Source organism: Clupea harengus, chromosome 9, assembly GCF_900700415.2.
Source record: "Clupea harengus chromosome 9, Ch_v2.0.2, whole genome shotgun sequence".
Taxonomy (NCBI): domain Eukaryota; kingdom Metazoa; phylum Chordata; class Actinopteri; order Clupeiformes; family Clupeidae; genus Clupea; species Clupea harengus.
In genome coordinates this window covers 863600-890275 of record NC_045160.1, presented here as the reverse complement: position 1 = coordinate 890275, position 26676 = coordinate 863600, and the positions used below count along the sequence as shown (strand labels likewise).

Sequence of the window (26676 nt, the reverse complement as noted above, 5' to 3'; positions counted from 1 at the left end):
ATGTGCGTACGGGAGTTACCTGATTGGCTAACACGGCCAGGATGTTGAAATGTATCTATCGGAATATGTATTTCAAAAAGCTTACAGCAGCCTTAAGCTTGGTGAGACTGTACAGTAATGATGCCTTCTGTTTAGATTGAGTTTTATTTGCAGTATCTACTCATATTTATAATAAAGTTGATTTGTAATGAAGTTTAGAGTTTAATTTCAAGGTTGGTATTCAGTGTTGTGGGGTAGTAACAAAGCATTAAATATTTTCAATTAGCTGATTTAAAGAACCCTTTTGGGGGGTTATTGTGATGGGAACACAAAAGTAATATAATGCTACTTGGCACAGTGTATGCAAATCTTATAATTACATTATTCTGTGTTATAATTTGCTGGCACAGCATATGGAGTACCACACACTGAATACTAACTTGTACGACTAACACTTTATCTCTCATGCCTCTCTCTTTCCTCATCCGCTGCGCTTCTTTATGTGGACAGAAATAAAGATTTCAAGCATAGGTAAGATGCCATCAACTGTGTGAACGTCTCTGGTGGTGTTTTTTATATCCACTTTATTCTGCGTCACAAGTGTTTGGTGTTAATGAATGACGGAGCTTTGCCTGATGGCCTCCCATGGTCTGCGTACTGTGTTGCTGCTGTAGCTTCATTAACACACACCAGCAAAAATCCAGCAAATGTCATCTGTGTAATTCTGAAGGAAGGAGGGGGGTAAACAAACAGTAGTTGTGTACTCAGTCTAAGCTCTGTAACAGGTTTGAAATAGCCAGTACCCCCTGCCCCCCCAGGTGGGAGAGCTTTTGTAAAGAACATAATCACTCTCTTCCGCCTCGCAAACAAGTTCAGCTCCACCAAGGGTAGGGTGACATTTAGTGAAACATGGCATTGCCCATTTACCAGTTGTTTTTTTGTTTGTTTTCTATTGTTTATTCACATACCTCCTCAGAATATGCTTATCACCACAAACTTCAGGAGAAAACAACACAACACAAACAGCACCTATCATACGACGATAAATAACCGCATTAATGGAGCTTTGCCGACTATAAGACACTGTAAATATAAGCTGCAGTTTGAAATACATTTGTAGCCGAGACGCTCAGAGGAGCCCTCATAATCGTTCCGGCTGTCAGTCAAGCTTCACACGGGCGATGGCTCGCTCTTGCTGTGTGACTGACAGTTGATGAGCGCTGCACTCAGGTGCCCAGGGGAGTTCCTGCCACACACACACACTTTTAAATAAAGGCCTGCGCGGGTTAGGAGTCACCGATTGATTTCTACTTCAGAGGGTCGTGGCTCCCATGGCGACCGCCTCCGCCTCCGCTGGTGCCTCTGCCGTTACCGCCACTCTGGAGACAAAAGGGAGGTGACGCGTCGCGTCTGTTGCTCACTCGCTCAGGTGGTAACAACAGACGATACGGCGAACACGCGGACATCACCACCTCGTCTCCAACTGTCAACCCACATAGATACACTCGTACACCCACACACACTCTTGCTCACTCTCGCTCTCTCACACGGACACGGAAGGAATGACATCCCCTATGACAAAAATGGGATTGACCCGAACATGCAGTTTTATTTGGATTCAGGTATCAATTCTGTTTATCCTTCAGAGATGCAACACTGCGTTTTATTGCTCGCATCCAGACTCCCAGCCTTTGCTGACAGAGTGTGAAGATAGGCCAGATAACTAGTACAGGCATGACTGTCTGAGCCACAGTGATGTTAAAGGAAAGGCTTGCTTTTTTTTTTAAGTATCTCTCCTTATCGGAGTTCATGCAAGCCGTTTGGCAGATATGCCAGCTATCTTCTAACTCCTGAGATAGCAGGGAAAGGGGTGGGGGGGGGGAGTGAAAAGCTCCAGAACTCGTGAAAGATTTTCTCACGGAACAACATTCATCCGTGGACAAATTCAGGAGGAAGCGCTGTCAGATAGTTGGCCAGGGGTCGCTGGGGTGTGTGCTCTGGGACTGGAGCAAACAAGATGATCCCATTGCCGTGTGTGGTGACCCCGAGTTAGTCCAAGCACTTATACTGCTGGCCCTTCCCTCACACACACACACACACACACACACACACACAGAAACATACACACACGCAGACAGAGACACAGACAGGCGCACACGAACATAACCTGACTCCACACCCACCCCGTGTCCCACACTGTTACAGCAGCATGCAGGGAAATCCAATTATCTCCACCAAACCCTGCGCCGCGCCGTTGGTGAATATAGATGGAGTCCGCGGCTGCCGTGGCTGAAAGTCAGACCGTTCTCCTCGTTTCGCCGCACCCGCCAGGAGCACTCCTCTCTCCTCTCCTCTCCTCTCCTCTCGTTTCCCACCAACCCACCCAATCGCTGCGAAAGAAAAAATATAGGCTAAGCCTTGTAGGATAGACAGAGGCATTTGTTTCCTATTTTTTTATGTTCCCTCCTTCTCTCTCTTCCTTTCTCTCTCTCTCTCTCTCTCTCTTCTTTTAAGTCTGCCTTTTATTTTGTTATGGACAAAGGTTGTTCCAAGTAGAAACCTTTAAACTAAAAAGGGAGGAGGGGGGAAAAAGTCAGTCAGTTCGGTCAGTGGGTAGGATGTGACAGGGTAGCCCCCGGTCAGGCAAAAGTGTCCTGTTTTCACCCATCCACAGAAGGTCAATTGTCATGAGCAGTAATGTATCGGAGCTGACAGTGCCACGGACCTACTGGTGCCCCCTGCTCGTGCAGTCATGAGGAGATGGGCTTTGGCACTCTCATGCCTCCAGAAAAAAAGGTCGTTTTAACCGCCTCTCTCTCCCCCTCTCTCTCTCTCTCTCTCTTTCTTCATCTTTCTCTTTCACTCTTTCTGCCTCTTTTCTCTCTCTTTTTCTCGTATCCACAATCTCTCTCCAATCCTCTCTCTCTCTCTCTCTCCTCCTTTCCCTCGCTCTTTCTCCCTCTTATTTTTTCCGCTCCTGTTCCTCCCTTCTAATCCTATTTGAAGCCTGCTCCTCAGACAGGTTGGGCGATAATGATGATGGTGTTTGGCAGAACTGTGCTGCGTCAGGGCCGCATGACTGAAGTCATCTTTAAGGTGCCACCAGGCAGGAAGTCAGTCATCGCTTTGTTTGTGCACACAGGAGCTTTGTTTTGTTTTGTTTTTCTAGCGAGGCCTCATTTGAAATTAGACAAACAAGTATTTTGGGCACCCACTTCATCATCTCCAATACAATTATGAGTTTGTCTTAATGTTGTGCTTTAAGCCACTGGAGATGCAGAAATTCATGTTTTGGTCATGAATTTCTGCAAGTGTTATCATAACAAGCTATTGACTTCTTAATTCAAAGTTATAAGTGGTAGCAAATTATAGCAGATTTGCTGGTAATGTGAACAAGGAATTCTAATGGCTAAACTGCAGAAGAATGGTGTGTCCTTGGGTGATCATCTGCCCAGTAGTATTATGAAACACCGTCGCTCTGCATCTGACATTCTTGGGAAACCCATCCCTAGGATTTAGGGTGTATGCACACACGCAAGGCGTTTACATGACCGTATCCTCAGATTGCAGATCCCTCACATAGTTCTAGGTCACTCATCAGAGCCGTCACAGGCCTGTGGATCATCATCATCATGTCCCATAATTCAAAGGTATGAATGGCTCTGTACATATTTTGCTCATATCCAGCATTCCCATTTCTCATTCACATGTGTGCACTGAAACACAACAAGACAGTTCACCCACACACACACATGCACATCAGGCAGTATATCAGCGCACACATCATAGGAGAGGAAGGTAAAAATAGGAGAACGGTAAAAGTGCCATATATGGCACACATATCACACTGAGTTTGAGGAGCGGAGCACGGGGACCAGAAATGATTTAATCCGGCTGCTGGCTGGCAGGGCAGGCAGGAAAGTAAATGTCCAAATTGGGTTGGTTCCATAACAGGAGAGCCTCGACCACCTCGAGCGCCCAGCAGAGTGCAGCAATTACGCCCCACACCTTCTCTTTTTATTCCCGCATTTAGACCCACAACGGTTTTTTATTTCATTTATTTTTTCTTTGTCGATTCTTTATTTCCTACTTCCTTTACATGCCTTCTTTCCCTCTATCTATCACTCTCACTGTTAAATATATATTCTATACTCCCCCTCTTTCTCTTTCTCTTTTTTTTGTCTCGTTCTCTCTCTCGCTCAAATAGGGGTGCTCTGTGTGACTTTTCCTGTTTGGGGCTTTTAGCAGGTAGCCGGCGCTCTCTCTCCTCTCTGATTGGGCCCATTTTGTCAGCCCTTCATGTTCGGTAACCCCCTGTGTAGATATGAAGGATTACCATGTCAGGCGCCTTCTCTGTTGTGTAAGGGGGAATGAGGGGGTAGGGTGAAGCGGTCAGGAGAGGAGATGGGGGTATACTTTTTTCTGGCGTAGACCCATTTCTTTTTCCTCCTTTTTTCTTTTTTTTACTAGTACCACCTTTTTTTCTTTCCTTATGCCAGAGAATAGCAGCATAATGTGTTTATAGAGTGGTGTGTGTGTGTGTGTGTGTGTGTGTGTGTGTGTGTGTGTATGTCTCATGTCTCCTTAAGGAAGCCCCACAAGAGCTGCTGACCGTGTCCTGCCGTGTGTTTCATGTCCCATGCCTGCAATAGGGCCGCCAGAGGGCTGAATGCACGGCAGGTTCCGGACAGACGTTCTTTTCAACAGCTTTTTGAAGGGGTGCACACAGGCAGCACAATGCAAAAAGGCTTTATTTTCATTCAGCTGGTTAATTTTGTCTCAGTTCGAGCAATGCCATGGTGAAAATGGAGTAGCTCAAAACTGCACCTTCAGCCAGCGGGGTTGAATGGAAGCGAAAATGTCAGAACGTAGACTATCGTCTACAATGTTTTTTTCATTGACTTCAGATGAAATCTACTTTTTGTCTGGCGCCTAAAAAAAAAGATATTAACCTTGGGTTCTCGTCTTGTTCTCTAAAACTTGAAATTCAGTGAATAGATTTCTTGCCATAGTAGCACAGTCCTTCATACTGACTGTGTCCTGACCTTCTTCTCCTCTTTGACCTTCAGCAACAGCCCAACCCATAAATACTACCTGGCCACTAGCCCAGTGACCGGGGCGGTCTACCTGTCCGACACCAGCACCAGGAAGGTGCTCAAGATCAAGTCCCTGAGCAAGGTGAAGGACGTGGCCAAGAACCTGGAGGTGGTTGCAGGCACTGGGGACCAGTGTCTGCCCTACGACGAGACTCGCTGTGGGGATGGAGGCAAAGCCATTGAGGCCCCCCTCACCAATCCCAGAGGTATGCTGGAAGATTTGTGTACATCATGAACACAAGGCATCAGCCAGGACCAGAGCACAAGCTGCTGTTCTGGGGTTATGACTGTATGTGGAAAGAGACATAACAATGATTTCACGAAATTACATGATTTTGATGCTCATTCAGAAATAATCAAAAAAGTTGAGAGCACTTCAGAATCAATTAGACCATGTCCATTGGAGTGTCATTAAGTCATCTGTTAGCATGTTTGTCACCATATAAAGCAAGAACCTCATGTATTGCTCCTCATGGAGGATGTTATAGGCTGCCATTTGTTAACTCCTGCTGCTAGAATAGTGTGGACTCCTGCAATTGTCATATTTATTCTAAAAACACTCTGGACACATTTGTTCTTTTGCGAGCGCGCCGTAAAATACAATTTCAGAAAACCACTGGTTCTCCTTAAAGGTCGACACTCTTACTAAGAGACAGACAAAAAGGGGACCAGAGCCTTTACAGCTTCATAATGGAGACTTTTAAAACCCCCAAGACTGAGAGTCCACTTTTATATGTGCGGAGGAATGGAGAGGTAGCGTTCTAGTGAATTGCAAGAGCAAGTCCAATGAGTTAGAGTCCTCACAGGCAGGGGCAGAATCCTGCTCTGCCAGACCAGATCAATATACCTCCATTCTCAAACATATAATGATATTTCAGTCTAGTAACACATATTGTTCACTCTCCTGAAGTTTAGAGGGGGGAAAAAAGCAATTACAGCCCAGGCCTGTCCTGTAGTAGCTGATATTTGCAGTGTTACGTAACCCGTTAGTTATTGGATTATACGCTTGAATTTGTCATGAGCTGTGACAACAGCGGCAGTGGTACTGACACCAGTGGTTTCACTTGACATTTATTTTCCACAGCTGGGATTTAAAGTAACTTGTTAGATAGCTGTCAGCTAAGCATAATTATAACCTGTCCCTTACCATAATAGCCCCCCAAACCCACAATTTATGCTAACCCTAAATCAATTTGGAAACATTAGCAGTCCCAATACCAGTCAGGTGTAGCACTCAATAGCAGGAGCAGGAGACTGTGCTGGCAGTAGCAGTAAAACACAACGGCAATCCCAGACAGTTTTAATGTCATTAATAGAAGACGTAACATCCACCAGCAATAGCCAAGCAAATAGTATCTGTACGTGTAGCCAGACGAGTTGCCTCTCTCAGCATATTGGCTGTGCCCCAGTGTGATCATTCCATCGCTATCAATAATGAATCTGCATGGATGTTTTATGGGTTCAAGGGTTCCTCATCAAGCCAGATAGTCTGTTCAGTGGAGTCTGCGATTCCTCTTCCCCTCCTCTCTCTGTTTGTGTTTTGCGAAGGTCTTTTATACGTCATTTAAATACTTAATCAATAGCGTGCTCGATGAGCAGTCGCGGGTTGATATTGCTGTAATTTGCGATGCCACTTCCTCTTCGCCCCCTCATCTACCAATCATCGATCACCAGAGATCAATTAAGGGCTGCTGTTCAATGCAGCAAAATTGCTCCGATTGATGCGCAATTTTCTGCCCTTAAACGTGAACGTCTCTATATACATCCTTGAAAGCACTGTTTGACCTGTCAGAAGTGCCCTCTTTATGCTTTCATACCGTTATTGAGTTTTGGTGGGTTTACCCAACAGGCATTGCCGTGGACAAATACGGTGTCATCTTCTTCGTGGACGGCGTCATGATCCGCCGAGTGGACCAGAACGGAATCATCTCAACGCTGCTGGGTTTTAACGACCTGACTTCAGCTAGGCCTCTGAGCTGTGACTCGGCCATGGACATCTCCCAGGTACAATGTTATGTCTTATAACACACACACATTTTAGTACTTGTTTTAGATTGGCAAGTAGGATAAATATCATGGCAAGACCTAAAACTTGTTCGTACAAGTCAGTCTCTCTCTCTCACTCACACACAAGCATGCACACACACACGCACACATATTAAACCTCCATCTGCTTGTTGTGAGGTGTACTCTGCCAGTCTAGGTTCAGTGGTGGGGTCGCAGCATCAAAGGCAGTGTGGTCAGTGCTGTGCTGTCTATGGGGGTTGGGTTGGTGGGTAGGGATGGAGAGTTGTGAATGTATGGGGGCATGTAGTGAGTGGTGTTGGGAAGCCAAGTGTCCCTCCAGGCCCTCTTACACTCAGCACAGATGTGGCCTATAACTCCAGGCAGTGCTATAGAGGGGGAGGTGGGTGCATGCCCACCCATGTGTCTGTGTGCATGTGTGTGTGTGTGTGTGTGTCTGTGTGTGTCTGTGTGTGTTTGCGTATGTGTATCCAAGGCTGGTGGTGAGAAAGCAACATGGACAACCACAACCTCTGACCCCACCCCCCCACCCCATCAGCCACGGCCCCTCCCTGCCCCTACCCCCTCCTCACTCCATCCTCTCTCACTGCCCCACAGCTGAGGGCACTTCTCCAGCTGAAAGCTAACTGTCCCCCAGGCAAGGCCACTCAACAGACACACACAGGGGCTCCAGCTTCCATTATGGAGCCTGACACAGGCTCCCGCACGGGGTCCATCGGTCTGTTTGGTGCATTATTTTGGTGGTTTTCTCCCCTCTGCCTTTAATGAAGAAGCTGAGAACACTCAGCAGCTGGAAAGTGCTCTCTATTTGCTTCTTGGTGAAGCACACTTCACTTCCATTTAAGTGCATCAGGCAGGAGTGCAAGCCATAGAGAAAGACTATTGGAGAACCCTATTGCCGGCAGTGACATTGTCCCACCAAAAGGCCATTGCAATGGTCAATACTCAGATATACTCCATTGCATTGTCTAAGGCTGATATTGGCCATCGCTGCCCAACTTTGTAAAGGTCACAGGAGCCAAGGCAAAGACTCGTCTCTTTTGCTTAGCGTAGGTTTTTTTTGGTTTGTCAGACAGAAATAATAAATGTGTTGGCTGATTAATTTGTTGAGCCTTGCACAAAAGTGCAAGGTGATTCGAAAACCATCGTCTGTTCCCAATCATTTCCAGGCCTCTGTGTTAGACTGCCTGCGTTCTCAAATTTCCATTAAGAATCAATGCATTTCTCCGTGGGTCCGGCTCTGATTCATGGAAATATTATTCATAGTTAGCTTGTCTAGCCTGAGCTGCATATTCAGAGATTTCAGACTGCGCCCTCTCCATCTCTGTATCTCTCCCCACCCAGCAGGCTCCTGATATAATAGGTTAGCTTTATATTGATGTCAGTGAGAGGCGATGTCAAAAATGTAAATACCAGTTTGGTTAAATAAATGTGGTCCCTTGTCCTTTTTTCTACAGTGTCACATTTGACGCAAGCTATCTGTTAACTACTGGTTGAGGTTTCCTGTGTTGATGTGTGTGTGATGTTTGCGCCCACTACCACTCCCACTCTGGGTCTCAGCTCCCAGTAGACAGGTGGCTTGATTGTCAGTTTTTTTTCCTTCCTCTTCTTGCTGAGAGAGATAGAAGGGAGATGGAAAGAGCAGACTACCTCCAGGCACCCATGTCCTATCTCCTATCTCCTATTCACATACACACACACACACACACACACACACACGAACACACACACACACACACACATACACACACATTGAAATACACATACAGAAAGTCCATTCATACATATAGAAATACAAACATCAGCGATGATGGTTCATTCCCCAAACCCCATATATTTCCTGGAGCTTTGAGGTTACGCCCCAAACACACACACTCACATACACACACACACACACACACGCACACACACACCACCACCACCACCACCACCACCGCCACATGCCACTGACAAATCACAGCTTATGCCATCCAGAGTCTGAGACAGTAAAAAGCATCCATTAAATTTTCATCAGGCAGCACGTGCTTCAAACACTGGGCTTGGCATAGTTAAAGCCCCCCTCACCCACTGATCAGGTCTCCTCACAACTCTCCCTCTTTCTCTGTTTCTCTCTCTCTCCTTCCCTTTTCCCATCTCTTTCTTATTCATTTTTTCTCCCTTGCTTTTGCTCCCTGGCGATCTTCTTTTCTCTCTTTACCTCCCAGTGTTCTGCTACCCTCTCCATACTACCCTCTCTTTTTGTTCTCTCACACTCCCTCTCACACTGTTCTCTTTGACCATAATAGTGGGGCACCCGACCAAACCTCTTTCTTTGGCCACCTCCCTGTGTATCCTCTCTTGTATTATCTCTCTCAGTCTCAACCTGTTTTATATTTTTTTCATTCACTGACCATCTTGTCAGCATGTGAATTTTTTAATTGCCTAAGCCATGATGTTGTTCCTGACTAATTTATTTCTTTTTCTTTCTCCGTCTGCTGGCTTCTTCTCGCATCTTTCCTCCCTTGCTTCTAATGCTCCTCACGAAGCGCGCTCTCTCTTTCGTGTGCCAAAATCTGTTCTTCATTTATTTATTTTTATCATTTATTTTTCTTCTTTTTTCTTTCACCCCTTCCCTTTGCCTCACACGGGGAACAATTTCCAGCGTGCGTTTTGAATGTTTTTTTTTTAATCCTGTGAGGACTCGTATTTATGGTCTCTTTTCATCCCCATTTGAAGTGTCTTCGCAGTGATTAAGTCTGTTTTTTGAACATGAATATTTTCATCACCCCCCCAGTGTGTCTAAACTTACGGAGCTGAGAACGGCGAGGCGTGCCTGGAAACATCAAGTCAGAGTGAAAGAGAGAGAAACACATACACACACACACACACACACACACACACACACACACACACACACACACACACACACACACACATTACTTATAATTCTTACTTCAAGGGTTTGATTGGGGGATTTCTGAGAACTTAATCAAGCACTTATTGACAATAACATCTGGTCGAAGTCGGGGAGAGAGTCTTCAAACAGGAAGTGGGATTATGTGGGCGTCCTTTCTCTTGTGTTTCTTGAAGACAGGCATCAACTTGATAAGAGTGAGGGCTGCAAGGATGGTTTATTGAAAAAAGAGGGTGACTGCCGAGGTCGGGGAGTGTTTTTAATATGACTGAGCCATGCAGAAAAACAGATCTGGGTGATGTGGTACACAGCAAATATATGTTGTGCGTGCGTGTGTTCATGTGCGTTCTGGAGGACAGTGGGCGCTGTCTTGAGTGTCAGGTCAGAGAAGGCTACAAATAGATTTGGTGTGTAGGTGTGTGTACATCCATGGTATATGATTGTGTGTGTGTTCATAGTGTACGCTTCTGTGTACGTGGTACGTGCATGGTTTTGTGTTACTGTGTGACCGTGTGGAAGTGTACATTTGTATGTTTGTCTATGAGTGTGTATATTTGTGTTAGTGTTTGGTGTGTTTATTTGTGTGTGTGTGTGTGTGTGTGTGTGTGTATGTGTGTGTGTTCGTGTGTGTGTCTGCGAGTGCAGAGCTTCCCTCATCAGTCACTATGGTGTGAAAACCCTTGCAGCCCACTCCCCTGAGCTACTCTACACAGCCGGGTCATGAAATATTCAGCGGCCAGTGCTGACAAGAAATGGGTTTTATGGGATGGAAACCCTCCCGCACCCCCCATCCCCCAGTCCCCAGCCAGCCCGCCTCATTCCCCCAGTAAATGCATCTTTCTCTCAGCCTCAGACAATCACACACCTGCTGCTCTGTGTTTACTGTGAGGGCAATGCTGTGTGTGTGTGTGTGTGTGTGTGTGTGTGTGTTTGTTTCAGAGAGTGTGTGTATGTGTTTGCGTGTGTGTGCGCACATATATTTCAGTGTGTGTGTGTGTGTGTGTGTGTACATGTGTATGTGCATGTGGGAGAGGGTGTCTTTGTGCATACACGTGTGTGTGTGTGTGTGTGTGTGTGTGTGTGTTTGTTTCAGAGAGTGTGTGTATGTGTTTGTGTGTGTGTAAGCACATATATTTCAGTGTGTGTGTGTGTGTGTACATGTGTATGTGCATGTGTCTGAGTATGTGGGAGAGGGTGTCTTTGTGCATACACGTGTGTGTGTGTGTGTGTGTGTGTGTGTGTGTGTGTGTGTGTGTGTACATGCGTGGGGGTGTAAGACCATGTGATGCTGCACGTCAGACCGCATACAGCTTCTGCCCATCTGACACGAGATGAAGAGCAGCGATTTGATGCGAAGTGAAGTCGCGTGTGGCTTGACATGCCCATTCAGCACAGGCTGATCCGCTGTCAGAATGCACCCATGGCAGACGGCTCCGGCCAGGACCAGCCAGCCAGTAGGGCCCCAAAGCCGGGGCCATCGTCCAAGCAGTCCCTACCCCCCCCCCCACCACACCACCCCACCCCCCCTAGATCAATCGTACAGCATTCCTCAAGATATATCGACAGCTGGGGCGTCAAGGCTCCAACTGCTGGCGCTGCCCGAGTTTGATGAGGATCAACTGCCCTCAGCATTTCCAAGAAACCATTGCCGGGGTTATTGAGTGGGGCTGTGTTTTATGTAGCGGCTTGAGGTTCCAGTTCTCTTTTATAGGACGCTAGGGGCTTTTGAAAGAGGGGAAAAAAGACCTGGGATCTTTGGACTTGTGAAAAAGGAATTTAATACGGTAGCCTTTGCTTATTCACATTTATCTGCAGAGGAGAAGGAACGGGAAAAAAAAAAAAAAAAAAAAGATTTCCCCCAGGCTTGTTTCGCTCACACAAGTCAGCAGTTTGACGTTTTTATTTGATTTTGTGCTGATGCACTGTTTAACTATTGTCAGTTGAAGGTTAGCCCACTCTGTGCCTGACCAAAACCTTCAAACCTTATAAAGCTTCGCAGTGTAAAAAGTTTCAGAGACAGCGGCCTGTTGTGACTGTTTCCAGCCCTGTTTATCATAGTAGTCAAACATCCTTCAAGGGATGATGATTTCCCTGCAATTAATCTGTGGTTTCTTCATGGTTTGGTGAGCAGTGAAATAGGTTAAAAACTCAATGCCACCTGCGATAGTGCAGACCTCGGTGCTTACACCTCCTGACAATTTCCTGGACAGTTTGGGGGCAGAATAACACACTTTTAACCAGAGAAATACTTGCTCAACTGCGGTAAGTTCTTGGGAAGACAGCAATCTTCTGTCAGGCGATTTCCAATTTGAAAAACAAAGAGCATGCATATTCACTCAAATCCATCCAAATCAATTTCTCTCTATCCATCTGTATCTTCTAGTATGCACACGTTCCTGTTTAGGTTTTTATCTTTCCCCTTTGCTGCCAGAATATTAAACCAGACTTTTAATCACAGCCCGTCCAGTTTCCTTGCCAACACTACAGATGAAATCAGACATTCGAGACTCACCCCCCTTGCTTAGCTCTGTGTGGAAGCTGGGCAGTGCGGCAAATAGGTTGAATACAGCCGTTTCCCTGTGTTAAAAAAAGCCGGCCGTGTAGTTCACAGAACAATAAGTCAGCGTATTGGGAACAAAAGGGAAAGCTTGCCTGGCTGTGATTGGGGAGTCTGGTTTTGTTTTTCAAGGACTTTGTTCACCACTATGAACAAACAACTGGGCTTTATAAATGAGCTCAAGAAAGGCTCGGTGGGCGCGTTGACAGATCCACACACACATGCTTTCTGGCACACAGACTCCACATGATCAATGCCTCGGTCTAGTGGTTGGGGTTAATCTGATCATTTGACTTTGTTTTCCTCTGCCCTGCCTCCTGACCCCCCCCCCCCCCCCCCCCCCCCCCACACACACACACACACACACACACACACACACACACACACACACACCTTGATGTGAACCTTGGATCTATAGAAAAATCGTGTATTTCTTGTGCTTCCCGTTTTAGCCGCACCGTGGGCGCCCATTTTCCTGGCGCTTTTATCTGATGATCAGCGCTCCGGTATGAATTGGAATTGTTCTGCCCTCGGAGGCTCTCAGGCAGAGAAAAATGCTCCACCTGACTCCTTCTGCCCCCCCTCTGGTGGATAACCTTTATATAAACTCCACTGACTCACTCTGCCTTTTTATTTTTTTGTGTCTCAAGGATGCCTGTCCTCCGAGATGAGAGCTAAAACAGGCACATTTAGCAAACAATGTCTTTTTTTTTGTTCGCGTTTGAGACCTACGCGAAGTTTGTGCTTATTGCCCCTTTTCTGCCCCTCCCTCAGGTGCGGTTGGAGTGGCCGACTGACCTGGCGGTGAGCCCAATGGACAACTCTCTGTATGTTCTGGACAACAATGTAGTGCTCCAGATCTCTGAGAACCACCAGGTAACCACGAGGTCATGTCTACATGTATTACTGCTCTGGGTCAAATAGTCCATGTCTCTGAGATGCTCTGTTCTGTTCTTTCTGTCTGCTGTCTCTCTTAACTCGGTCTAGGTGCGCATTGTGGCTGGCCGTCCCATGCACTGCCAGGTTCCCGGCATCGACCACTTCCTAGTAAGCAAAGTGGCGGTGCATGCCACGCTGGAGTCGGCGAACGCCCTGGCGGTCTCGCACAGTGGCGTGCTCTACATCGCTGAGACGGATGACATGAAGGTGAACCGCGTGCGGCAGGTGTCGACCAGCGGCGAGATCTCGCTGGTGGCTGGCTCCCCGAGTGGCTGCGACTGCAAAAGCGACCCCAACTGCGACTGCTACTCCGGCGACGAGGGCTACGCCAAGGACGCGCGGCTGTACGCGCCCTCCTCGCTGGCCGTGTCACCCGATGGCGAGCTGTTCATCGCCGACCTCGGGAACGTGCGCATCCGCTACGTGCGCCGCAACCGCCCCTTCCTGAGCCCGCTCAACATGTACGAGGTGACGTCGCCCATCGACGACGAGCTCTACCTGTTCGAAGCCAACGGCAGCCACATCTACACGCAGAGCCTCACCACTGGCGACTACATCTACAACCTCACCTACACCGGCGAGGGCGACCTGGGCACCGTAACCGACCTCAACAAGAACGTGGTGACCATCCGCCGTGATGCCACCAGCATGCCCCTCTGGATCATGGCACCCGACGGGCAGACCTTCTGGTTCACCATCGGCACCAACAACGCCCTGAAGAGTGTGGCGGCCCAGGGGCACGAGCTGGCCATCATGACCTACCACGGGAGCTCGGGGCTCCTCGCCACCATGAGCGACGAGGACGGCTGGACCACTTTCTATGAGTAAGTGAAAAAAGGCAATTTAGTGGTTTTGTTTGTGAGAATTCTCCACTTGTTGCTCTTTTTAAGAACCCTTGGGATGTTGTTTAAGACACCCTTCCATGTTGTGGTTATGGCATCTAGCAGAGTCGATTGTGGTTAAAAGCATGTATTGAAGCTTGTATTGGTTCTTGTGTTGTTGTATTAATTGCAGCTCATTCACAAAGTGTGAGACCCTGTACAGGCAGGACTTCCACTTCTAAAAGGATTTTGCTGGTAGTGTTGGTGGTGGTGGGGGTGGCATGTTACTATGGAGACAGTCCCTAAATTGGTGTTCTAACGGTGCTTGCTTGGCCAATCCTGGATTCCAGGCACGTTTGTGCAGAGTACTTCCTTTCAAAGTTAGCTCTGACAGGGACAAATATTTGCTGAGAATTTATTCTCTCTTCGCTCTCGTCGTTATTGGCTCAGGGACCTGATATGTTTCCTTCAAATATTTCTGTCATTCATTTTGAATTTGCAGTTCTCACCTGTGAAGGAAATGCGAGGGGCTCTCAAGTGTATAATCCTGTTTGCTGTAATCACACAAAACAGGATTAAGGAGGTTTTTTAAAGAAACTAATTTAGCACATATTTTATCCCAGTTTAGAAGTCATGAGTGCACACAATAAAGCCTCCTTTTGGCTCTTTTTTTTGTAGGGTTCCTGATTTTTTCAGACACTCTTACCAGCACAAGTGAAATTTTGGCATTTGATATTTGAAAGGTGGAGGATTTTATCAGCCATTTTCGTTTAACAAGTTTTATCACAGTTAAACAGTAAGTCCAGAAAATGCATTGGCTAGTGTGGGCTACTAAGGGATGCAGGTTCAATCAAAAGAATAAAGATTTTTTAATATTTTTATAAAAACACTGCACACTGCAAAACCCTACACACTGCAAAAATGGCAAGCAAGACCACTAGGCCTTTTTAAAGACAGACGTGTCTTGTTTATAACCCGATAGTATCTTATTCCTGTAATTGGGCTACAATTCATTAGCTATCCTTTATAATGTTTGTCTCCCTCACAAGGAAATGAAATCACAAAATCACAATTGTACGTATTATCTCAATATGTACAAAATACATTAAATATAACAACACAGCGTTTCCCATTTGGAGGTTTCATGTATGGTATTTTTCTGGGCAATTAGATTTTACCATTGCTCGCACACACACACACACATACGCTGGCCCCTTGGGTAAAACAAAGTCTTGCATGTAATGAAACGCTCCTCTCGTTGCGCTTGCATAATTAGCTTTGAAGGTCAGGTCCTTACCCGAGGGGGTCAACGGCATAATACCCCCCCTCCCCCATCAGTAACGCGCAGGAAGTCGAAGCATTTATCTGTCTTCTGAAGAGACACGCACGCGGCCAGCAGAGCATTCTGATAATCCGCACACTGCTTTTTATCGCGCCGCGCACCTGAGCTCGTTAATTACGCCGCCTTTACCCTGTTAGAAGCGCCAATTGTTATCGGATGGAATGATGCAGGGCTGAACTTCCACCGCCTCCACCCACCACACGCAAGCAGAGACGGCACATCTTGTTCTCCCGCTCCCATACAGATAACGCGCTTCCAGTTTTGTTTTGGTTCCTGTCATTGTTTGTGGACAGTGGAGTGGCTCTCCTCTGCTGCTGCTTCGGTGACTGGTAGGCAGATGCCCTTTTACTGAGGTTCACCTGTAAATATCAGAGTTGCAGAGCACAAAGTAAACAAATCACTCGCCGTTAAGCTCCACTTGAACTTTCAGGCGGTTGTTCGGCTTTGTGCATGTTGTATTTATTTATCTGTTTGTTTATTTCTTATCTAATCAAGTGGTACAAGGCAACAAAGCCAACTAATTTGCACAATTACTGACTGCAAAGAGACCTTTGTGGATTAGGCTGCCTCATGTTGTAGGCAGTTGGCAGCCGGTGCTGCCAGTCTTGGACATATGTTGGCCAGTTGATAGATTGAATCGTAGGCAGAAACGAAACGCGCCGTTCTAGATTAGGATTCCTGAGCCAGACCGCATCAGTTGGGTCACACCACAGAAATAGATTTGAATAAGAAAAATAAACATCCAAGACAGTGACGAAACACGTTGGTGGGGGTCCATTTCAGCACTCCAGGAGACTGGCCTGTTTTTGGATTGGGCTAGCTGCAGAGGCATGTGTACGCTCATCCCGTGTGTGTGTGTGTGTGTGCGTGTGCGTGTGCGTGTGCGTGTGCGTGTGCGTGTGCGTGTTCGTGTTCGTGTGCTCAGAGGGTTGTGATTGTGTGTGAGTGGAGTGTACAGCTGGCTTTGGTAGTGGTTAAAGGTCAAAGGCTGAGCATGAGACGTGGGGGGGATCCAAGGGGAACCCCAGGTGCTCCATATCTTTTGTGTGTGTGTGTGTGTGTGTGTGTGTGTGTGTGTGTGTGTGTGTGTGTGTGTGTGTGTGTGTGTGTGCATGTGTGTGCTTGAGCAGGTGCGTGTGTGTACTCTCATGTCTAGCAGAACCTGGCTAATAGGCCTCTCAGTGTGAGCTGGGCCGGCTGTTAGAGTCTCAGAGCAGCCTGAGCTTTCTCTCTCTCCTTCTCCTTCTCTCTCTCTCTTTCTCTCTCTCTTTCTCTCACTCTCTCTTTCACTCTCTCTCTCTCTCTCCCTGCTCTGGACCCTGCAGAGAGACTGAGGGGTTATGGGTCACTGATCAAAGCCAGACACACACCAGCAACTAGGGAGAGGCTGGAGATTTGAGGGGTGTGTGTGTGTGTGTGTGTGTGTGTGTGTGTGTGTGTGTGTGTGGCTTGAGGTGGCAGGAGGGCATGGGAGGGGGGTCAGGTGGTACAGCTCCCAGCCTCCTCCTCTGCAGGGCCTGGGCCACTCTGAAGCAGCAGCAGCCGAGTCTTGGGGCAGTGCACGGCAGTCCGTCACTGTGCCGTCTGTGAGACGCGCCGTTGTTCCTCTGGTAGGACCTCTCAGCGAGTTTATTCCCCTTACTTACTTGTGTGTTACATTTTACTCACTTATTTACTTGTGTTGCATTTTACTCCTTTTTGTTGGTTTTGTCATCATTTCAGTTTGGAGATTTCGTCTGTTAGTGCTATGTGAAGAGACGCCCATGTCTGCGCCTGTAGTCTGCAATGAGAGGGCGTATTTAGTATATACTATTCCTTGTCTGTTTCATGTACTGAGCCACTGTGGATGGGTAGCGCCCGTGTGGATGGATAGTGCCCGTGTGAAATTAGAGGAGCTTTGCATCCGTACATCTCTCTATGCCACTGATGCTGCCGTGAGGCTCTCCCCTCACACTGGGTATCTCTGCCACAGTCACAACAGTCTTTACAGCAAAGTGCCTGTGATTTGATTCATCTGGGGAAATGTTATCTCCCTCCATCTCAAGCACTCTATGTCTATTTCCTCTCTCTCTTTTTGTTTCTCTCAACCCCACAGTCAGACGCAGTCGTTTTTTATATATATATATTTGATATTTCGATAACCGTAGAAGACACAGGGCTATTTTTTTGGTGAGTGTTTTTGTGTAAGACGAAGAGCTCTTCCGCTATCTCATCTATTTGTCTGTTTTACGTCAGTGAGGGCTCTTCAGATGAAAGTTTTGCCCAGCAGATAATAGTCCGTGTTCCCTCTCTGGCGGGCGATGCAAATTTGCTCGCTCTTGGACGGGCGAGTGGAGAGAGACTGGAGATGCTCTTAATGATGATCTCTGAGTCACGCAGGTTGACCTCTCAGGATGTGATGCAACAACAGGTTTGGGCACAAGCTGAAGATACATCCACAACTCCCTCTCGTCTGTGGAAGCAGATTGTTTTCTCTCTTCATCACAGACTAGCACAATATGGCTGCACAAACACAAACACACACACACACACTGCCCCTCTCCTCTCCTTTCACATGCTGGTGTCCATATTCCCACACACACACACACACACACACACACAGATATGCATACACCCAACCAAATTAACATTTCCACATGTATGCATATCCACACACACAAAAACACTCACACTCTATCTTTGTGTTTTTGGTGCGGCGGTCATTCTTGTCGACAGAACCAGGAACAACTCATCCCTTCATGTCTTCATTGTGCCCTTTGGCTCTGCTGCCGCTCTGAGTTCTGTTCAGGGCTCGCAACATGTCTAAACCCCTGGTAGCCCTTCAGACAGGCATTCTTCAGATTTGTGTTGCCCAAAATGAATTAGCCCAAATAAAAAAAAAGACAATTTGTATGTAGAAATAAGAATGAACAGATTCCTCTGTGTGAAAAACGGAACAGCCCCCTTGCCTCCCACCCGTTGAAATGGAATGGATGTAATATATTTTTGTATTTAGTTTTGCCATTGCCAAGCAGGGCTCACAAGCAGGGGGACAAATGTTTTGCAAACATCAGTAGTTGTAGGTGAGACACACCCCAGCACTGTGCCTATATCTCTTCTTGATCATCTGTCAATTTGGATCTTAGCTTTTATTATTAATATTATTTTTACATTATTAACTATTTTGAATGGAATGCTGGTGTGATAACAAACACAACCTGAAGTTGAACTCGTCCACTTCAGAGAAAAGGTGAATAAACGAGGGAATTCAATTTCACTTAGGGGATAAGTAGGTGACCGTGGAGATATCATTTACCAAACCCATGGAACATTTTTGGTTTATTTATTTTCCACCCCAAAAAATAGACCAAGCAAAGAAAACTCTCACTCTGTAGAAGTTGAGTCAGAGAGGTAATGCACATTCATTTGTACACTCACTTGTCTTCAAGTTGCATTTTAACTTGTACATTCCCCCTCGTCCATGTATTGCCTTTCTTTTCCTCACTCAAAAACTGTCAAATGTAACGTTATAAAATCGCTGCCTGCCATTATGCTCTCACGCTTTGAATGAATAGAATGTTGCCGTTGTACAATTTCAACGGTTGAAGTGCGGAGTGAAGTACTAGCGATGCGCCCCAGTGTGGGGTTATTCCAGGATATCTCCACTCATGGAATTCCTCTTGTCCAATCATAAATTGCTCGACTGGACTTAACTGTTGTATAGTTAATGATAGCTAGTCGGACGGGGTCTTTTGGTAGCCTGACTGGAAAACGGAATATTTTGCGAGGCATGCTGTTGAACACAAATGGGAAGTCTCCATGTCAGGCTCTACTGCGAGAGCTGATGCTGCCTGTGATAATGAAGGGGATGTGAACCTGACCTTGATGAGCGCTCTCTCCTCTCTCTCTCATGTCTATGGGCGAGTTGTTCTGGACCAGAGCATTATTCAGACTGCTGGAGTGTTTCATTATAAGTGAAGAGGGAAATATCTTTTATGTATGATTATTATTTATTATTTATGGGTTCATTTTTTACCTCCTGTTGTTATTAGGTTCACCTCAAGGATGAAAGGGCATGCCCTCAGAAAAAGAAACACTGTTCACTCTTTTCTCTCTCTCTCTCCCTCTCTCTCTCTCTCTCTCTCTCTCTCTCTCTCCCTCTGTCTGTTCCCCCCCCATTCCTCATCCTCCCGCAATGTAATTTATTTTTGTCTTTCTCTCTTTTTCTGTCATTCCTCCACCCGACTCCTTTTCCCCTCCATCTCCTCCTCTCCTCCCCTTCCCTCGCCCCGGCCATCTACGGTCTCTCCGCTCTGCAGGTATGACAGCTACGGGCGCCTGACGAACGTCACCTACCCGACGGGCAGAGTGAGCAGCTACCGGAGTGACATGGACAGCTCCGTCAGGGTCCAGACCGAGGGCTCCAACAAAGAAGACATCACCATCACCACCAACCTCTCCGCCTCCGGAACCTTCTACACGCTCATGCAGGGTAGGGACAGGAAACACACATGCATGCAGCGCGCCAACACAAGTGCACACTTATGCATTGCATTGCTTTACCACACACACACACACACACACACCCATGCACACACGCACACACAGGCACCGATGTGTCTGCAGACACCCATGCACACACGCACACACACACACACACACACTTATGCTCATGCATATGCACAATTACTTCTGATGTAGGTTATTTACATGCATTCTCAAATACCCCACACATTCACACACACGCACACAGCAGGTAGTGTGTGACTGGGTGTTCACCAACTCCGTGTCACCGTGTTAGCTGAAGTGTGTCTGGTCCATTGATGTTTGTTATGGCTGGGAAGACTGCTGCTTCATCCCCATCTCTCAGAGGAGCTGGTCCCACACCACGTCCCCTCCACAGGTTCCTCCCCGTCCAATGGCAATGAGAAGAAGCCATTGATCACGCTGTCCCACACATCTCTGCTGCGGTGGAGGTGGCAGCTGGTTGGCACAAGTCACCCCTCTATTTAAAAGACTGACACCGTGCCATAGCATTGACAGGGCGGGGGTGAGGTTAAGGCCCGGAAGGTGGGTGCAAGTTGATGGGGAGGGGGCGGTGGCGGTGGCAGGAGCTAGTTTGTTCTTGCCTGCTTTGGCATTTTCATATCCTGCTTTGTGGCCGACCTGCTGGCCCTCATTGATTGCCAATGGAGGGCTTTGAACTCGGACCGCCACACATCCCTCTATAAGAGGCCGTAAAGATTTTTTTTTCCTCCATTTTCCCTCCTCCCTCACTGGCTTTTGATTGCAAAGGCCGGCCAGCCCACACACATTGATCTGGGGTGGGGCCCAATGGACATTGTGTTTGTGTGTGAATGTGTGTGCGCATGTTGGCGTGTTGGGTATGTCCGTTTTTACGCATGTGTGTATGCATGTTGGCATGCAAGCAAGTAAGTTCATTTTTATGCTTGTATATTTGTGCGTGTGTGTGTGCGTGTGTGTGTGTGTGTGTGTGTGTGTGTGTGTGTGCGTGTGTGTGCGTGCGTGTGTGTGTGTGTGTGTGCGCGTGTGTGTGTGTGTGTGTGTGTGTGTGTGTGTGTGTGTGTGTGTGTGTGTGTGTGTGTGTGTAAGTGGAAGTGACAGGTCCTGGTGGCACTGCGCTGAGGTTGAATGGAGTGGTCATCTCAGTGGGCTGACCTTGCTCTGGACATCTGCTTCACTAAGAGAGAGGCTCAGAGCCAGACTACTTAATTAATACGCCACAGACACTTCCATTCGTTTGCTCTCTCTTCCTCTTGTCTCTCTCCCTCCCTCTCTCTTTCTTTCTTTTTCTCTTTCTTTCTGTGTGTGTGTGTGTGTGTGTGTGTGTGTGTGTGTGTGTGTGTGTGTGTGTGTGTGTGTGTGTGTGTGTGTGTGTGTACACACCCTTTCCCCTTAATACTTTTACCCTCCCCCCTCAGTCTGTCTACTCACACACATATACTGACCTTGTGATATGGGCAACTTGTACCCCGCTGTGTGCTTATGATTGTGTATGATGGTGTGTGTGTGTGTATGTATCCATCATATCCTGCTGTGTGTGAGTGTGCGCCTGTGTGTGTGTGTGTGTATGTGCCTGTGTGTGTGTGTGTGCCTGTGTCCACTGTGTCCTCTCTTTGTGTCCACGCCTCAAGGCATTTTTTTTACCATGCCAGCTACCGTTCCAAAGCTCCCCCTCAGAGAATCTCTGTAGACCTGAAGGAGGAGGAATGTGATATTTTTCTCCACAAAGAAGATACCATGGGAATTCTGCAAAGCATAGCTCCGGCATGCTTTTTTCCCTCACTTTTTATCTCCTGTGAGCCACCGTACCTCTGTGTACTTTTTTCTTCTTCTCTCCATTGCCTGAGGTTTCTGGTGCAGTCGCTGCTGAATCTCATGCATGCATTAGAACAGGAGGGGCCTCGTCAGAGTCGTGCTCCTCCGAGCCTCTGCCGGACTCTCGTCACTCGGGCAGCCTGAAGGGCAGCCTCTCCTCTCCTCTCCTCTCCTCTCCTCTCATCTCCTCTGCGAGGCCCCCCTGCGGCCCCCGCACGCCACCTCCAAAGTGTCAGAAACTAGCGAGGCAGGCCAGGGCGTAAGTCAGAACAAGGTCGTCCCCCTCACTCCTCTCCTCTCTCCTCTGCTCTGCTCTTTTCTCATCCACTTTATTCCTCCTTCTCTGTTCGTGCAGAGTGCCACTGTGGAGCTCAGTCAAGTTCAGACTAGCTTTCGTGCCGCCTCTCCGAGGGCTCTTCTCATGTGGTGGAATTTTACATAACGTTGGTACTCATGGCCACTTAGCCAACGCCTTTATTAAGAGGGGCTGGCTCCGCTCCGAATGAAAATCAGAGGTTTCATCAGTAATCACACTCCCACGGAGTTGAACCCGTGACCTTTTTTATGCTGCCGACGTGGACGGCCGCGTCGTCTCGGCAACTGCACTGCCCTGAGCTTTCCAGCCGAACCCCAAATGTGTGATGTGTGAGTGCAGGCGAATTAGCGAGCTCTTGTTTGTCAAATGGCGCATCCCTCACAAACAAGTCCTGCTGTGTTTGAGCCAGTGCGGCTCCCTGATCGACAGGCCCCCTCGGTCCCGTTCCGCAGGCTGAAGTGCCTTTGTGTTTCTTTTTTGTCTTTTCTTTTTTCATCACTGCAATTAGCATTTCACCTGACGAGCCGCTTGCTCGCGTCTGCACCTAATGAGGGCGGTGCTCGCTCGTTTGCCGGGGCCCCTGTCACAGTGGCGCTCCGTTGCCGGGGCGCCTGAGTGACAGACAGCTTGTGGATTCCAAACCGGTGGCAGCAGCAGCGGGTATTACTCACCGCTCGGCTGCGCCAGGACTCGGGAGCGACGGAACGCCAGGACTCGCCGCTCTCTTCCACCACCCGGGGGAGGCTGACAGGCAGGCAGCAAGCTCCAGATTTATTTCCAGCCCAGCGGCGTCCATGGGCCAATCAGCACCGGGCTGATGGTCTTCTCCATCTATACCTCCCTCCCTCTCTCTTTCTCTCTCTCTCTCTCCATCTCCTCTTCTCCTGCTCACCTTCTCTCTATCACTGTCTTACAGTCCTGCTCTCAACTTCTCCTTCTCCCGCTCTCTTTATCCCTCTGTCCCTCTCTCTCTCTCTGTAGCATTCTGTCTATCTCTCTCCCTCTCCCTCTCCCTCTCTCTCTCTCTCTCTCTCTCTCTCTGTCTATCAGTCTCCCCCCGTCGCTCTCCTCATTCCTCCCAGCTTGTGCCCCATCCGTCAGGGCTGCAGGGAGGGCCTCACCAGCAGCGAATTGAGTTTTGAACACCGCCTCTGGTCCTGCAATAACAGCTTAGGGGGGAGGAAGCCAGCGTGTCATGTCTCCCCACGGCCATTTTGAGACACTCTTTTTGTTGCTCTCCTCTGTTTGAAGTTTCCGCCCAGTTGCTATGGCCAGCATAACTGTGTCATCAGCGGAGCTTTGGAAAAGGTCATTAATCAGACGTGACTGCCTTCATGGTCGCTCCTCATCATCCAGTGACTAAGTTGACTTGTAAATGTTAGTAGATGGATCTCCGGGCACGTATCTAATTCCATGCTCATGCATGATGTGTCGTCAGCATGCATACACTGGAGCGAGCCTCCTCCGTAAAGGCCATAGTGTCATATCAATGACAAGCTCAGCCTCAGCACACTGACACACACTTCCATGCTAACCTTTACCATCGCTGTAGGGAGACCTGAGCTGATTCTATAATGGCAGACCCTTCACTCCACAGGCATCGCTCTCTCTCTCTCTCTCTCTCTCCTGCCTGTTATGCAGTTACTATCAAACATGACAAACACAAGCAGTTATGGAAAAATGTGTAGAACTCTGCAGACTAATTATTTGTCTTCTTTTCTCTTTCCATCTCTCTCTTTCTCTCTCTCTCTCTCTCTCTCTCTCTCTGTCTGTCTGTCTCTCTGTCACCTCTCCACAGAGCAAGTGCGTAACAGCTACTACATCGGCCTGGACGGTTCGCTGCGGCTGGTCCTGGCCAACGGGATGGAGGTGTCCCTGCACACAGAGCCCCACCTGCTGGCCGGCACGGTCAACCCCACCGTCAGCAAGCGCAACGTCACGCTGCCCATTGACAACGGCCTCAACCTGGTGGAGTGGAGGCAGCGCAAGGAGCAGGCCCGCGGCCAGGTCACCGTCTACGGCCGCCGGCTCAGGGTACGACCAGCACCACAGTCTTGGACATGTACACAGACACACACACAATAATTTAAAGAAAAACGGACAGACAGAACGAGAATCACAGCTCACAAATCACTGTTTCAGTCAGATGATAGAAATAAAGTGGAGTAAAAGTCGTAAGTTTCCAAAAAGATGAATACTCAAGGGCAGATAATCAAACTTAAGTACAGTACTCCAGTAAATGTACTTTGTTACTGTCCACCCCTTCCCAAGACATTGCAGTGCAGAGACAAATGACTATGCGGCTGTGCACTAAAGGATCATATACAGTCCCCTACTAAGACATCTCTAGGCCCTTACAGATCAATTGATCCATACATGTCAACATGAGCAAATGTCAGCAAAGTTGGATATCAACACATTTTGTACAAAACATCTCTTGGATTACCGCAATATAAGGACAAAAGTAATGCAAAATAAATAAATTAGACAATAAAAGCTCATAATTATGCCTGCATTAACATCTTTCTCTCACAAGCACACACTCACACTATAGAGTTAAATCACCGTTGATAAGACACACATACACAAGCATACAAACACAGACCCACACAGTTGACTAATGAGGCAATAGTTAGGCTTATTTAGGCGTTTCATCATCAAGGCATCTTGTCTTCTCATGCGTGTCTAGCCGCCGTCTCTTTCTCTCTCTCTCTCTCTCTCTCTCTCCTCCTCCCCACTGGGTTCCCTGGGACTCCAGTCCCCAGCCACTCTTTTGAAAACGAGCTGCCATCATCACTACATCTGTGAGCTCGAAGGGAGCATCCATGGCTCACCGCGTAATCACTTCTCCATTGCGATTTTCACGCTTCTCTCTCTCTCTCTCTCTCTCTCTCTCTCTCTCTCTCTCTCTCTCTCTCTCTCTCTCTCGCCTTCATGAAGGCGCGCTGTAGCGTTGCAGAGAGCAGATTGGACTGGCTGCACCTGTCAGAGCAGGAGAGATGGCTGTTGTGATTGGCCGTGTTCAGAGCTGGGGGCACACGCTAGGTGAGGGGCGGCGGGGGGGAGCGAAGCTAGCCAAGTCCACCCAGTCAAGGTCATACGTGTCACAGGTGAAATCCATCACTGCGCGGCTGCGCCTCATTGACCCCGACAGGTCAGGTCGTTACCACGGGCGACCGTAAGGAAGAAGGGGGGGAAGAGGGAAAAGGAACGATGGGGAAGATGCAGGTGTCTCACAGTTTTGCTAATGGGTGCTCTTCATCTTGGCTATCCCCACCAACCTGCACACTGTCTATGCAACTGCTGCGTTTGACTGGATACTTAAGGCTAATGGATTGCTGTAATGGTCCCCCATCAGACATCCCTCCAACATGTATTAATAAACACAGTGTGACATTAGCTTGGGGGCTGTGTGTCATGGCAGTGGTTCACTTAACAAAGCCTTCAGCTAGGCCCTGCCATCTTGCTAGGCTAAATGAGTAGCTTTGGAGTAGCTAGTATGTGGTGATGCACATTATCATAGTTCCTGAAGGGTGTGTAGTGTTCAGGGAAGAGCGTTAACTGACATCTTGCCGTCACACTGTCATACACCTCAACGTCTCCCTTCAGGAGTTCAGGAAAGACAGGATAAAAGGTTCTTAAAAACGGTCCGTTGTCATAAATTTGAGCTTTGCAGTCAAACTTCTCTGAGGAGGTAGTTCAGAACCAATCAGTCTACGTGACCCAGTTGGCGAGCAGCTTTGGCATGCCGGCTCCCCGCGCGGTAATGACGCCAGTTCTCCAGCCCTTATGGAGGGGGGACCACAGCGGCCTGCAGACCCAGCGCAGGAAGCCAGCTAAATGACCCATTTGTGACTTGAACCGTAACGCAATCGCAGCCAATAAGGGGGCAGAGCTGAGCCCACCCCCCTTTATCCCTCCTCTGTGCTTTTGCCCTTTTCCTTGCTCTTTCTCATGCAGTGTTTTGTAAGCAAACCTGATCCTTGGCAGAGAGAGGTTTGGGATTTCCAATGCAGTTTGCGGGTGGGGTGGGGTGGGGGAGGTGGCGTATGGTAGAGAGCTTAAAGTGGTAGCGCCTTGCTAGCATTAAAGCGCCACAGCTATTCGGGTAGTGGCATTGTGTCTGTTTTTTGACACTGTCTGTTTCACCGGGGCTGTGTGATCTGTAGCAGTGAGAGGTGCTAATGTATGTAGCCCACAACAGGGCCCCAGGGGGACAGGGACAGGGGAGCCGACTAATGGAGGCCTGGGGGGGAGGCGGGCGGGGGGTGGGGGGGCCTCAGAGCCAGAACCATCAAGCGACCTTGAGTCACATGTCAAGTGATATTATGTCAATGGTTGGGTGGGTGTGTGGTGTGTGTGTGTGTGTGTGTGTGTGTGTGTGTGTGTG

At 48.0% G+C, this 26676-nt stretch overlaps 1 protein-coding gene across 10 annotated transcripts in view; it reads left to right on the top strand.

Moving 5' to 3' along the window:
• tenm4 (teneurin transmembrane protein 4) overlaps nucleotides 1-26676 on the top strand; it is a 174837-nt gene that overhangs the window by 126220 nt on the left and 21941 nt on the right. For 6 of the 10 annotated variants that reach the window (XM_031572996.2, XM_031572993.2, XM_031572994.2 and 3 more), the window contains 7 exons: nucleotides 490-510; nucleotides 5049-5281; nucleotides 6925-7079; nucleotides 13325-13426; nucleotides 13538-14313; nucleotides 19951-20123; nucleotides 24085-24320. In XM_031572996.2, coding sequence (XP_031428856.1) covers nucleotides 490-510; nucleotides 5049-5281; nucleotides 6925-7079; nucleotides 13325-13426; nucleotides 13538-14313; nucleotides 19951-20123; nucleotides 24085-24320 — 1696 coding nt within the window. The remainder of the gene's footprint in view (nucleotides 1-489; nucleotides 511-5048; nucleotides 5282-6924; nucleotides 7080-13324; nucleotides 13427-13537; nucleotides 14314-19950; nucleotides 20124-24084; nucleotides 24321-26676) is intronic. The other 4 variants (XM_042708659.1, XM_012830933.3, XM_031572990.2 and 1 more) reach the window with 1 other exon arrangement.